The sequence below is a fragment of the Limulus polyphemus genome, unplaced genomic scaffold, assembly GCF_000517525.1.
Source record: "Limulus polyphemus unplaced genomic scaffold, Limulus_polyphemus-2.1.2 Scaffold70, whole genome shotgun sequence".
Classification (NCBI taxonomy): Eukaryota; Metazoa; Arthropoda; class Merostomata; order Xiphosura; family Limulidae; genus Limulus; species Limulus polyphemus.
The window spans coordinates 735,272-749,112 of NW_013665680.1; the positions used below are offsets into that span (position 1 = coordinate 735,272).

General features: G+C 34.5%; 1 protein-coding gene across 1 annotated transcript in view; it reads right to left on the minus strand.

The window, feature by feature from the left end:
• The window catches only part of LOC106465741 (rho-related GTP-binding protein RhoE-like), a 72,018-nt gene that overhangs the window by 9,918 nt on the left and 48,259 nt on the right, over positions 1–13,841 (minus strand). The window contains exon 4 of the mRNA XM_013925981.2: positions 1,906–2,015. Coding sequence (XP_013781435.1) covers positions 1,906–2,015 — 110 coding nt within the window. The remainder of the gene's footprint in view (positions 1–1,905; positions 2,016–13,841) is intronic.

Consider the following 13,841-nt stretch of genomic DNA (forward strand, 5'->3'; position numbering starts at 1 on the left):
TATTTTGTAAAATTCGTTGAAGTGCACATGGTTCCAGAATTTTCCGACGCCCTGTAGAATCGGAAGTGCACATGGTTCCAGGATTTTCCGACGCCCTGTAGAACCGTCGAACTTAAAATCTTTGGAAATACCAAATTCCTCATTTATATCATTAAAGCTTTATATTAAAGCAACGAAAATACATATCTTATGTTTTAACTATCATATAATCACAATAACGGTAGAATAATATTCATAGAGCATCTATATTACACATTATTCTATAGCATTATAAGTGAATAAAAATTAGATGGGATGGATTTTTTAAGAAATTGAAATGGATGTTTAATACATATGAAATCGAAGGGGTGTATTAAGACTTAGTAATAGAAATGATATGTTGTTATTTTTAATTTTTACTACAACACAAAGTCTACCTAAATCGGTTATACTTCAAACATTTCAACTGAAAAAAATAGCATACGTAAGACATGTTGTTTTCATAACCAAGGATGAATTTCCGATATAAGTTTTAAATAACGAGTTTGGATCGATGTTAAGAAACACTGAGAAACCGTCAAATTTTTTTCACTATTGGAGCCTGACAGTGAGGGCGCTCGCCCTGCAATCTGCGGGTCACGGATTCGAATTCTCGCCACTAAACATGCTCGCCCCTTTCAGCTGTAGGGGCGTTATAATATGATGGTTAATCCCACTATTCGTTGGTAAAAGAATAACTCAAGAGTTGGTGGTGGATGATATTGAGTAGCTGTCTTGCTTCTAGTCTACCACTGATAAATTAGGGACGGCTAGCACAGATAGCCCTCTTGTAGCTTTGCGCGAAATTCAAGACAAACCAGACTCACTTCTGACGTAACGTTTCAGTAGAACCTTATTACTGTACATTTATAATATATATATATATATATATATATATACATGTTTGTCTATAATTAATGTTTTTCAGATGTCATAGCCAGGAAACACTTGAAGTAAAAATCAACAACGGATTTTATACCACTCCCCCATATACTCTCAATACACAAAAAATCAACAACAGATTTTATACCACTCCCCATATACTCTCAATACACAAAAAATCAACAACGGATTTTATGCCACTCCCAATATAGTCTCAGTACACAAGTCAATGAATTTTTATAGAAAGTGAAAAGACCACAGTCGATATTAAACAATGCGTTGTTCCATACGAATTTATCATAAACAGTCAATACCAGAGCTAATTAAACTATGCTATCCTCCAATGTGTTTTAACGTCATTTTATGTAATGTGTTTCGATCTCACAATAAAAACATGCATTGGTAGGGCCGGGTACGGGTTAATATTAAAGTATCGGTCTGAGTATCGGAAGACCTAGAGAGCACATCTTTCTGATAAAGCTCCAGATTTTCAGCAGTGAGCGAGTTATAAAAGTAACAGTCAATCTCAATCTTTGGCTAAGAGTAATCGTGTAGGTGCTAGGTTGTTCTGGGTTGCTGTTTAGCACGTGTCGCAAAAGGTGCAATTGAGATTGAAAATACCAAACACAAAAGTTTGCGTCAGAGCCTTTTTATATTTATGAAGGGAACAGTAGTAAAAGTTCCATAAAACATATATATTTTATATGGATATCTTCTTTAACTTAACTAACATATTAATTTTCAGAAGAATTTGTTATTTGTTTCAGTCTTTTGCTGGGATTTCCCTCATCTCCTAAATATTCTCGGATTTAAAATGGTTCTATAAACACTTTTAGAAATGGGTTTAGGGTATACCGCCGAATACATGTAGGTATGCACACACACACACACACACATGGGTATATATGCGTATATATATTTTTTCCATACATAATTTAAAACACACACACAAAAGAGATGTGTACGACTATTAAATCAAACAAAAATGAGTTTTATGTTACTCACTCTGTACACAGTATTTTCTAGAGAGTCTGGTTCACTAATGAAGAAACACAAGAAGAAGACGTTGGCATCTTTATACGCCAGAGGGCGAACAGTGTTATACGCACGAGCACCTACAAAAGTTTAAGTAAAATATTAATACAATTGTCAAAAATTTCAATTTCCATTTTCTATCTTAGGAACTGACACTGTACAATGTAAACTTATATCGTTATTAATAGGTAGGCAAACAATGATTTATAAGCATAGGGAAGAATTTTATTGATGGTGGAACAAACTACATGTTTCGACAGACCAATGTTCTGTCGAAATGTGTAGTATGTTTCACCATAAATAAAATTCTTCCTTATGCTTATAAATCATTGTTTGTTTACCTATTATTATATTAGGTTAATGTGCTTCCTTACTCAAGCGTATCGGTACTATTAAAAGTATTATTTGAGTCTTGGTTACTTTCAGCAGGACTTTCAGAAGAGGATATAAAGCTTAGAATACAATCTAGAATAATAAGAATCTTTTATGAACAGCTTAGAATACAATCGTAAATGATAGGAATATTTATAAACAGTTAAGAATACTTTATAAGCAGCTTACAATACGATATAGAATGGTACAGTTATTTGTAAGCAGGGAGAATACAAATAAAATGACAAAGGTCTTTATGGGTAGCTTATAATACAATATAGAATAATAAAGATCTTCATAAGTGGCTGAAAATACAATATAGAATTATAAAAATCTTTGTAGGCAGCTTATAATACAATATAGAATTATAAAGATCTTCATAAGTGGCTGAAAATACAATATATAATGATAAAGATCTTTATAAGTGGCTGAAAATACAATATAGAACGATAAAAGTCTTTGTAGGCAGCTTATAATACAATATAAAATCATAAAGATCTTTGTTGGCAGTTTAGAATACAATACAATTATCTGAGAAAATAATTTATAAAGATAAAGACCTTTATAAGCAGCTTTCTATCAAAAATAGACAGAGCATCACAGTATAAACATCCATAACACTAAGAATATTGCTATTGAAGCGCAAGAGATATATACTAATTTGAAAACAATCCATGAAAACCCTACTGATCTAACTCAACAGTTACAGTGAGGTTTTGACAGAAAGATGATACTGATCCTTAAGGAAAATTTTTATAAACACAAAGATTGAATACATCACTACCCTGTGATAAAGGGTAATTTAATTAGGATGAGTATTTCTTTTTTGATCGAGAAAAAATCCTTAGTAATTTCGTTTTCGTCGACATGTTTGGTTTTCTTAAAAATGGTTGAAAAACTTGACTGCATACTACCAAGTTTCTTGGAAAGATCTTGCGTGTAATGAAGTTGTTATTGCTTTGCCACGTTCTCAAAGCTCTATCATTAAACAAGAAATCAAAGCTTTAGAAAAATATGCTAAAACATAAACTATTTCTTTGCTAGTAAGCGAAATATTTAAGTCTTCTACAAATTTAACCAACTCCAAACAAGTGCAAAACGACACGTTTGCTAGGTTAAACTTCAATAACTCGATAACAAAAATAAGCGTCTTGTTTAACCACTTTCTAGATGATAAAAGGAAAAATATTTCTCAGAAACTCTAATACCAAGTAATTATGTAAAGCGTTAACGGAAATTAATTTTTCCAAACTTCTGAAATATTTTTTTTTGGAATATTTATTTTTACCTAATAACTAAAACAGTTAATCTGGAAGATAAAGGCTAGACCAAAAAATGTTGTAACATGAACAGTACGAATGAAACAAACAAGCAAAAAAAAAATATGTATAGAAAATATACACATGTCCAATCAAAATATTAAAACTTGGGACAAATGTGGACATACACACACACACACACATTGTTTGGGTTTCGGCTAAAAGTTTTGAGTTAGACGTAATACCCTATTAAAAATAGTAATATCCGACAATTCTGTGATCGTAGTCATCATGGAGTAGCATTTCCGAATTTTTAATGATGTTTAAATTAAATAAATTCTTTATCTTTTTTCGTGATGTAATACAGTCATATATGGTTACCTTCGAAGTTTCTTGTTTTCCATAGAAATATGCGACCTATTTATTCATCAAAATATCAAACCTACCAGGTGACAGCACTGCTGCACATTTAAAAATGGTTACTAGTGATTCAGTATAAAACAAGATGCATTGGTGAATATAAAACTTCCAGCTTTATCGAATTTTTATCGAATATTTGTTAAATGTATTATTTTCATTTCAAACGATAGATTCAGATTAGGGAATTTATACTTAATTTCATATATATTGTCATATTAAAGTTTATTTATTTGTTTCAGAAATTATCGTAAAATCTAAATAAAGGGTTATAGCCATCCGCAATTTTAAAATAACAGATTAGCTAATTAACAGTACCTGTTGCTGATTCTTGGATTACTTTTGTCTGGTGCCCGGCATGGCCAGGTGGATAAGGCGCTCGACTCACAATCTGAGGGTCGCGGGTTCGAATTCGCATCCCACCAAACATGCTCGCCCTTTCAGCCGTGGGGGCGTTATAATGTGACGGTCAATCCCACTATTCGTTGGTAAAAGAGTAGCCCAGGAGTTGGCGGTGGGTGGTGATGACTAGCTGCCTTCCCTCTAGTCTTTCACTGCTAAATTAGGGACGGCTAGCGCAGATAGCCCTCGTGTAGCTTTGCGCGAAATTCAAACCAAACCAAACCCTATATATGACCTGCTACTGTGTGGATCTCTTTAGAACCATTGGAGATCCGGATAATAGCATGGAAGGGTGGAAGCTATACTTATATTATTGGTTGGGCTAGTATAGTAATACCTCAACATCTTGGTATTTATGTCCAAACATCACATTGGGGTCTGGAATGCTAATTTCAAAGGACAGTTTTTGCTGTCTCCCCCATTGATGTAATGTATTCTATTTTTCTTGATGTTTTTTTATTTATTTTTATCTTCTTGTGAGCAACCATCTTCCCACATCTGGCTGCAGTCATCGAAAGGTGGTAGAGATGTGGGACGTTGTGGGCTAGAGCACCCACATCTGCTCTTTTTTTTTTTTTATTGTCTTTTTCTTAAAGATGTGAAGCCGTCGAAGTTGAGGTTAAACTGGATAGACAGTGTACCCCCCAACGCAAATTGGGTCTTACCTCCGCCAGTACCTCTAAAAATAAGGGCATATTACATATGACCCACCTTATGATTTGTGCCCCGATGTTGGATGTTTGTATTATGGGTGCGTTTTGTTGTTTTTGTTTTTCTCATGAATTTACATTTAATTTTATATATATATAGCTCTATGTATACATATATTCTTTTTAAATTTGCGTAAATAGAGAAAAAGGAAATTACTTTCTTTTTTCGTAGCGTATGAACATTTGTTACACTTAAAGTAATATTTTGGCTATTAGATTTACTCTATAGAAAAACTTCATGCACGTGAGAATGGCCTGGTTCCAAAGTTTGCAGTAGCTAATGTACATAGTACTGTTTAAAATCGCCTTATGTAGTGTGTTATATACAATTTTACGTTCAACAACGTTAAAATACTCTCAACAAAGATTGCCGCCACTTAATATAAAACGTTATTCCCATATTACGTTGAAGTGAACACCTGTCGTAGCCCAACTATCAGCAGTTCAAAACCACTATTACTGCACGAACTGACAAAATCTTTGTAAGAAGCTTACGGACAGTCAGGAATATATGGGCCTTTGCTACAGTATATGACCTAAAGATATAAAATAAAAAGAGCGTAGATAGTTATACATATTGCTGTAACAACGAGTTAGAAACGATTTAGAATTTTAATCACATGACTATTTATTTAAAAAGAATTATATGCAAAAAACGTGTTCGTTGATCGCCACCGATTTATGGACCAGCTATTTTTAACAGCTGATCCTGTGGCTAACGCGCTCATGCTATGAATCCGAAGGTCCGTGGTTCGCAGCCACAAAAACGCGTTCCACACTTTGAGACTCTAGGTGCGTATAATATATAGTGATGAAATACCACTATTTACTTACTTACTCTGTATTGAGAGTATTCTAATGTTAAACGTAAAATAATATATTACACACTACATCAAGCGGTCGTAATCTGTGGGGAAGGTATTCTAATATTGTTCAACAGAAGACGAGAAACTATGCACTACATCTAACGATCTGAATTTATAATGAACATATTGTAATGTTCACACTACTCTAAAGAGTCTTAATCTGTAGTGAACATATTGTAATGTTCAAACTACTTCGATGAGTTTTAATCTGTAGTGAGCATATTGTAATGTTCACACTACTTCAATGAGTCTTAATCTGTAGTGAGAATATTTTAATGTTGTTCATGTTACTTCAAAGAGTCTTAATCTGTAGTGAGAATATTTTAATGTTGTTCATGTTACTTCAAAGAGTCTTAATCTGTAGTGAGAATATTTTAATGTTGTTCATGTTACTTCAAAGAGTCTTAATCTGTAGTGAGAATATGTTAATGTTGTTCATGTTACTTCAAAGAGTCTTAATCTGTAATGAGCATATTTTAATGTTGTTCATGTTACTTCAAAGAGTCTTAATCTGTAGTGAGAATATTTTAATGTTGTTCACACAACTTCAAATAGTCTTAATCTGTAGTGAGCATATTGCAATGTTGTTTACACTATTCAAACGGTCTTAATCGGTAGCGAGCGTATTCTAATATTGTTCACACTACTTCAAACGATGTTAATCGGTAGTGAACGTATTCTAACTACATAAATTACAAGAATATCAGTTTCTTTCAGACCCTTAGGTTCATGTCAATATTCTTGCAATAATACAGTTAACCGTTTGTAAATATATATATAGTGGTGGTTGGTGATATTGTTAGGCTGAGTCCTAACTGCCTGTCAGTACCAGACTAGCTGTTAGTCTTCTTTTCACCTCACTTTTTTATTATTCTTAAGGTTAACGATGACAATGCTCCTGGACTTGACTGGATGTCTGAAACAGACCGACTGCTAGCAATGGAGATGTGTATTAAACTAGCAGACATTAACGGTCCGTGCAAGAGACATGATATTCACATACAGTGGACCTACCGAATAGCAGAAGAGTTCTATGAACAGGTTTGAGTTTATTAATCTTTAAAGGTTCATGATGATGCCGTATAAAGAAAAATGTATTTTATAATAATGTTGATTTATTAAAAGTATATTTTGTATGAACACGGACGTAATATTTCAGCCAAATATGTGGTTCTTATCCTTTTTTCACTCCACCTACCGGCAAAAGTTTTTGTAAAAACTTACAGACTGTATTGTTCACACTACTCCAAACCATCTTAAGCAATAGTGATGTTTCCCAAGTTACCACCTTCAAGAAGCTTTTAAATAAGTAAGTTATGAGGTTCACGTATTCAATACTGAACTCTAAACATTGGGTTTCGATACCTGTGGTGAGCACATCATAGACAGCCCATTGTGTAGTTTTGTGTTTAACAACAAACAAATAAGCAGTGAACTAAGGAATAGATTCAAAGTATTGATTCCTTTTAACACGTGTATATATTATAAATTTCACGAATCTTTTATAATACCTGTTTTCTTTTTTTCTCTCCACTGGATATTTCTGCAGGCCAGCAAAAAATAATCATGTCCGCAAGTCAACGGTTGTAAAACACTGGAATAATGTGCTTATATTATAAAATTGTACTTTGATTCGAGCCTATAGGTTCCAGTACATAAATGTTTTATACACAAGAAAATGTCCCTGGATCGAGGCTTTGAAGTGCACAGTATAGGACACTTTTGAGTATATCTGTGTATCCAGTTTGAATCATGTGCATAAATAAAAAACTATTTTACTCAAGTTGTAGATCATTGTAATCTGAATAGTAAACCACTTGCATGTACTCTTGGCTCGAGTAAGAGACATCTTATAGCTATGTTCTAATTCAGAAACATTTTACACAATTTTTGATGATTTGAATATCACTTCGATTGATAATGTTATCATTATCAACTTCTATACGCTATACGAAACCATAATTACTAACTTTGTTTGTTTTTTCGTTTTTCGGTTCACTGCTATTCTTTTGTTTAAAAAAACTTTCATTTTTAAAATTACAGCAAATAAGGTTCATTCCTAAAATGATTATTAGCATCAGATTTGGCCGATATTCTTAATTTGTATTCATAAACTGACCTTTTACCTTGGCAACCTTAATTCACATCTTCACGTTAGTGATTGTTTGTTTGTTTTTTAACTATGCACAAAGCTACACAAGAGCTGTCTGTGCTCTGCCTACCACGGGTATCGAAACCTGGTTTCTAGCGTTGTAAGTCCGCAGACATACCACTGTGCCACTGGGGGCTGCGTTACTGATCTTCATGTAAACAACTCAAATTTTTGTACAGTGCCTCAACTCAGTCTTTCAGACTTTCTTTATAACGAATTCCGCTGTTCTGATTGGTTTTGATGTGATTCTGCTGTTTGTCCTCAGAATTTCCCATTAGCATACCTTAGAAGTTTCTGTTGTAGTCAACAGGACCAAACCATACCGCCATCGTATTGTGAATGATGACGGCGCCATCTCTAATAACACAAGGCTCTCAAGAACGCCTTAATCGCTGTTTATATATAGAGTTTGCTCTTTACTGATAGTGCCCTTTAATATAAGCTTTTCAGTGATCTAGTATTTTTCCATTCTTTCTATCTTAAGCTATGCTATATGAATCATGAAACATTCTTAATACCTGTTTATCCTTAGAAACAAACCGACTGAGTTAATTCACATTAATGTGAATTTTTCTGAAATCTAAATTCTAAAATTCTAAATCTTAGCTATTTAATCTGTTTATCTAAGTAAAGGTAAGAGTTTCAAACCTTTCAAAAATTGAATTGATCCTTAACGAATTTCACTTCTAAGATACCGGAAAAGTTTTAATTACTACTTGCGAATAATTTAACATGTTGCCTAGTCATTTTACTTGCTAGTTCCCAAACATGTTTATATACTAGCTGCCAAGATATTTTTCTTTCTAATTGTCGAACAGCTTTGTTTGTAGTTTCCAAGTGTTTTTCAATTACAAGTATCAAAATATTTTACCTGCTGGTTATTCGACAATTTTATTTTCCCCATGTTTTGGACATTTTATCTCGATAAAAGGAAATTAACTTTTCTACAAGCAATGGTCTTTTGGTTGAGCCATTTATTATACTAAAAAATAGTTGGCAAAGGATAAGACGTATTGACTTTCTAGGTCATACTGCGAAATTGTTTTATACATTTCTGAAGTGGGAGCTCTAATTTCAGTAAACATTTGAAAACTTTCCTTTTAGATAGATTGTCAAAGATTTTTGAAACATTTTATTTTTCTTTATGATCGAAATGTTTTTTTTCCGCATTCAGTAAAGCTTGAACAACGAGAATTTCATGATATAAAAGACTATTTAGTTTAAATATTATTGATTAACATATTTTGTGAGTAAATATTTATTATTGTTTCGTTTTTATTATAATAAGAGTTAAAAGCAGACGATTGCTGGAAGCTGTGTTTATAATTTATTGATGTTGAGACTATCGAACGTCGCATTGACGTCGAGAATATAGAGATTTCTAGAAGGCGGGCAAACGATTAAGTGATAGAAATGTAAATAGTGTGAGACGAGCGGAAACAGCAGACAGACAATAGCAGAAGACAGTAAAGTTACGTGCAAGGAAGAGTTCGGTGTAAGGTTAACTACCGTAGAAGTGATAGGCCTAACGATTAACATAGGCCTAACATTTAATATTGTTACGTATCTGCTTGTTTGTTAATTTCCGGTATAAATTCTTTCCGAGAAACTTCAGCGATACAAGTCCTTTCTTGATTAACCCAGTTTATTCTTCCTCGATAAAACTTTGCAATACACAGAATTACCACAGTCAATATGTTTCTCGTCTTTTTAAACTTAACAACTTTTTTAATACACGCTATAAATCACAGCGATTCACAAGCTCGATAACTTCGCTCCATGCTACGACTGCAAAACACACACAATTTACGGTTCACCGTCACTACTATTCGGTTGGCTCAATTATCTATCTCTTCAATCCCCCTGGTTTTCTTGCCAGGCTTATATACTAAAAAAGAGGGCATCTCGATCAGACTAGAGTTGCCGGGCAAATTCATGATCCTTCGAGAAACTCCAGCGCGCATGCTCCCAGGGTCACGAGACTTCCGCTGTCGTAACAATATGTTAGAGTAAGACTAACAGTAGAAAAGGAGATAAGAAAAAGTATTATTCTGTAAAAGTGTGGTTCTAAAGTAATTGAATCACCCTGAGTGCACTTTGACAAAAGGAATAAAGGATATTTAGAAGAAAGAAAACCAAACGATTGCGGTAACTCGCGCTACAATTGTAAGTGAATCACACACAAAATACTAGTGCGATAGTCAATTGAAATTCTAAAGCAACTGAATAGGCCTAAGTGGACTTTGACAAGAAGAATGGAACTGTATATATAGTGTTTATGATATGCCTATAATCTCTACAATGTGAAGAATTTGTTGTACATACTGTTACGTCTCTGGTCGTTTCTTCATATCCGGTATAAATTCTTCCCTAGGAACTTCAGCGATACAAGTCCTTTCTTAAATAAAACTAGTTTTTTTTTAACACAACTTTGCAATACACAGAATTTCCACAGTCACTTTAAGTTAAACACACGCTATAATTCACAACGATTCACGCACTGTACTTACGGTCACTACCGCTCACTTGACTCAAATATCTTTCTCTATATCTATCTATCTGCAATTGTTTCTCCGCTTATTTGCCGGGCTTATATACAAAAAAGAGGGCGCCTAGAAAACACTAGAGTTGCCAGGAAATGTCAAAATCCTTCGTCATTCGTATTACCAGCGTCACGTGGCTTCAGCTGTCGTAAAAATACGTTTAACTTGTTCCGAATATATATATATATATAGTTATTTTAGAAAACAAGTGTAGTGCGTGTCGTTCATTTGTGCTATTCATTTATCGTTGAATTTATCGCCAACAAGTCACAAGTCACAGACACCTACCGTAGAAGAATCCTAAGCCCAACAACAACACAATATATTGTTACGACAGCGGAAGTCACGTGACTCTGGTAACACTCTTGATATTCTCGAAGGAACTTGACTTTTCCTGGCAACTCCAGTCTTTTCTAGGCGCCCTCTATTTTAGTATATAAGCCCGGCAAATAAAGCGGAGGAATAATTGCAGATCGACAGATATAGAGAGAGATAATTGATTCAAGCGAGCTGTAGTGACTGTGGAAATTCTGTGTATTGCAAAGCTGTATTGAGAAAGAATAAACTAGATTTATTTAAGAAAGGACTTGTATCACTGAAGTTCCTCGGGAAAAATTGATACGGGAAATTATCAAACAAGCAGATATGTAACATAGTTTTATTTAAGAGCGGACTTGTACCGCTGAAGTTCCTCAGGAAGAATTTATACCGGAAATTATCAAACAAGCAGATATGTAACATAGTTTTATTTAAGAGCGGACTTGTACCGCTGAAGTTCCTCAGGAAGAATTTATACCGGAAATTAACAAACGACCAGAGACGTAACAATATATTTATAATGAAATGTAAGTAAAAGCATTTTATTTTAACAAATGGCAAAGAAAATTTATATTTTAATTCTGACAATTGGCGAGCAACAGCTAGGATTATACAGTGGTAAACGGCGATAGAAAAAAAAACGTGAACGACAGAGGAGATAAGTAGGCCTACATACATACAACTGTACTAGTAACGAAAATAGTGTAGAGATCACAAAACACTGTTAATAATGTCAAATTTTGATAAACTGATAGAAATTGGAGAATATATTGGGTTAAAAGGCAGTGAACTACGAGAGTTTGTTAAACAAGAACAAGAACTAGAGAGAAAATAGCGTAGGCAGAGAAGAGAGGAAGAAAAACTAAAAGAAGAAAAGAAAATAGTAATAGAAAGGATAAGGGCACAAACTGACAAAGAAGAAAGAGAGAGAGAGAGGAGAGAGACTAGAAATAGAAAGAATAAGAGCACAAACTGAAATTGCAAAACTCACCCAACCGAAGGAAAAAGGACCCAAGAATGACAATGATGTCAGGGCCAGCCGACCAAAGCTGCACAAAGTTGATGAACATATAAGTGACATGGATGCTTTCCTGGAGAGACATGAAAGATTCACCCACAGTCAGAATTGGGATAAAAGTGACTGGGCAGTCTGTCCAGTCCACTTCTCACAGGAAAAGGCCTACAAGTATATACACGCATTAGGTCAGAAGATGCTATGGATTACGACAAATTAAAAGTGGCTTTACTGAAACGATACGAACTTACTGAAGAAGGTTTTCGACGGAAGTACAGAGGAGTCAAACCCAACACTGGAGAAACTGTATTTCAATTTGTGGCACGTCTGCGGCGATATTTCACCAGATGGACTGAGATGGCCAATTGTGAAAATAGTTTTGAGTGACTGACAGACCTATTAGTACGTGAACAGTTCATGACCACGTGTTCAACTAACATGTCACAGTTCCTAAGGGAGACAGCACCAAAAGACGTAGACGAGATGATCGAGCTAGCAACATAGTATATGGAAGCCCATGGAGATAATATAACTGGTGAGAACAAGAATGTTAAAGTTGAAACCAGTAATGGCTGACCAGAAGCAGGAGTTTGCCAATGGTGGCAGGAGGTTAATAGACAGAAGGGAGAAGAGATGCTATGTTTGTTATAAAATGGGACACATTGCAAAGGATTGTAAGTTCATTACCAGCAAACAACAGCAGAAATCTCAACAGAGATGGTATTGGTAAGACTTACCAATGTGGTGCTATAACGTCGTAACAAGGGAATCTATATAGCTAATGCGTAAGATTTAAACATTGAGATTACTTTATTTTTAATATGAAACAAGGATGTAACGTTGGAGAGCTAAAATTACAGACAGATGGCGTAACACGTAATATATATATAAGTACCCTTAAGAGGATTGTGTGTTTGTTTGGTTTGAATTTCACGCAAAGCTACACGAAAGCTATCTGCGCTAGCCATCCCTAATGTAGCACTGTAAGACTAGAGGGAAGGCAGCTAGTCATCACCACCCACTACCAACCCTTGGGCTACTCTTTTACCAACGAATAATGGGATTGACTGTCACGGCTGAAAGGGCGAGCATTTTTGGTGGGACGGGGATTCGAACCCGCGACCCTCAGATTGCGAGTCAAGCGCCCTAACCACCTGGTTATGCCACGCCACCCTGAAAAGGAAAGAAGAAGAAACGTGGCAATATTTAGAGCCATGTTAGAGTGCTCATAGCAACTAATAAAGAAAAAAACAGTTTGAAATGCATTTTGTGGTTTTCATCATACGCTTGATAGTTGTAACAAAGATATCTTTCAGAATTAGTGTGTAAATGCTTTACTATTTATAACTGATGTTTTAATACTTCCAATTTTCGTGAATTCATTTATGGAACAAATTTCAGTTTTAAAGGGTTATTCGTGACGGGATTATAACTCTTAGATTAAAATCAAGAGTACACGCTACTGCACAATATAACTAACCAATGAACTCTTACCCGGTAAATTTCACTTTATAGTGCTATCCTACGAACTTGTAAAAGTAATGCCGAAAATAATATGATCAGATTAATTTTTCAAAACACTCTATTAACATAAAGATAATAGGAACAGAAAAGTCTATCAAGTGTTCTGCAAATTGGTTAAGCTTTTATCTTAAGTTATATCATTACAAGCACATGTACTCGTCCCCAGTGACGGGAAAAGTTTAAGTTAATCTATCAAGTTAAATTATTTCAGGGACTTTAAAAAGTTTAATTGTGTTGCACTCTTGGTTTCACTCAGAACCAAAGCTCTGAACTACTTATACCGCTTCCCCCCCCGCGAAAAGTAATTGTTGAGCATTTCAGTCATGTT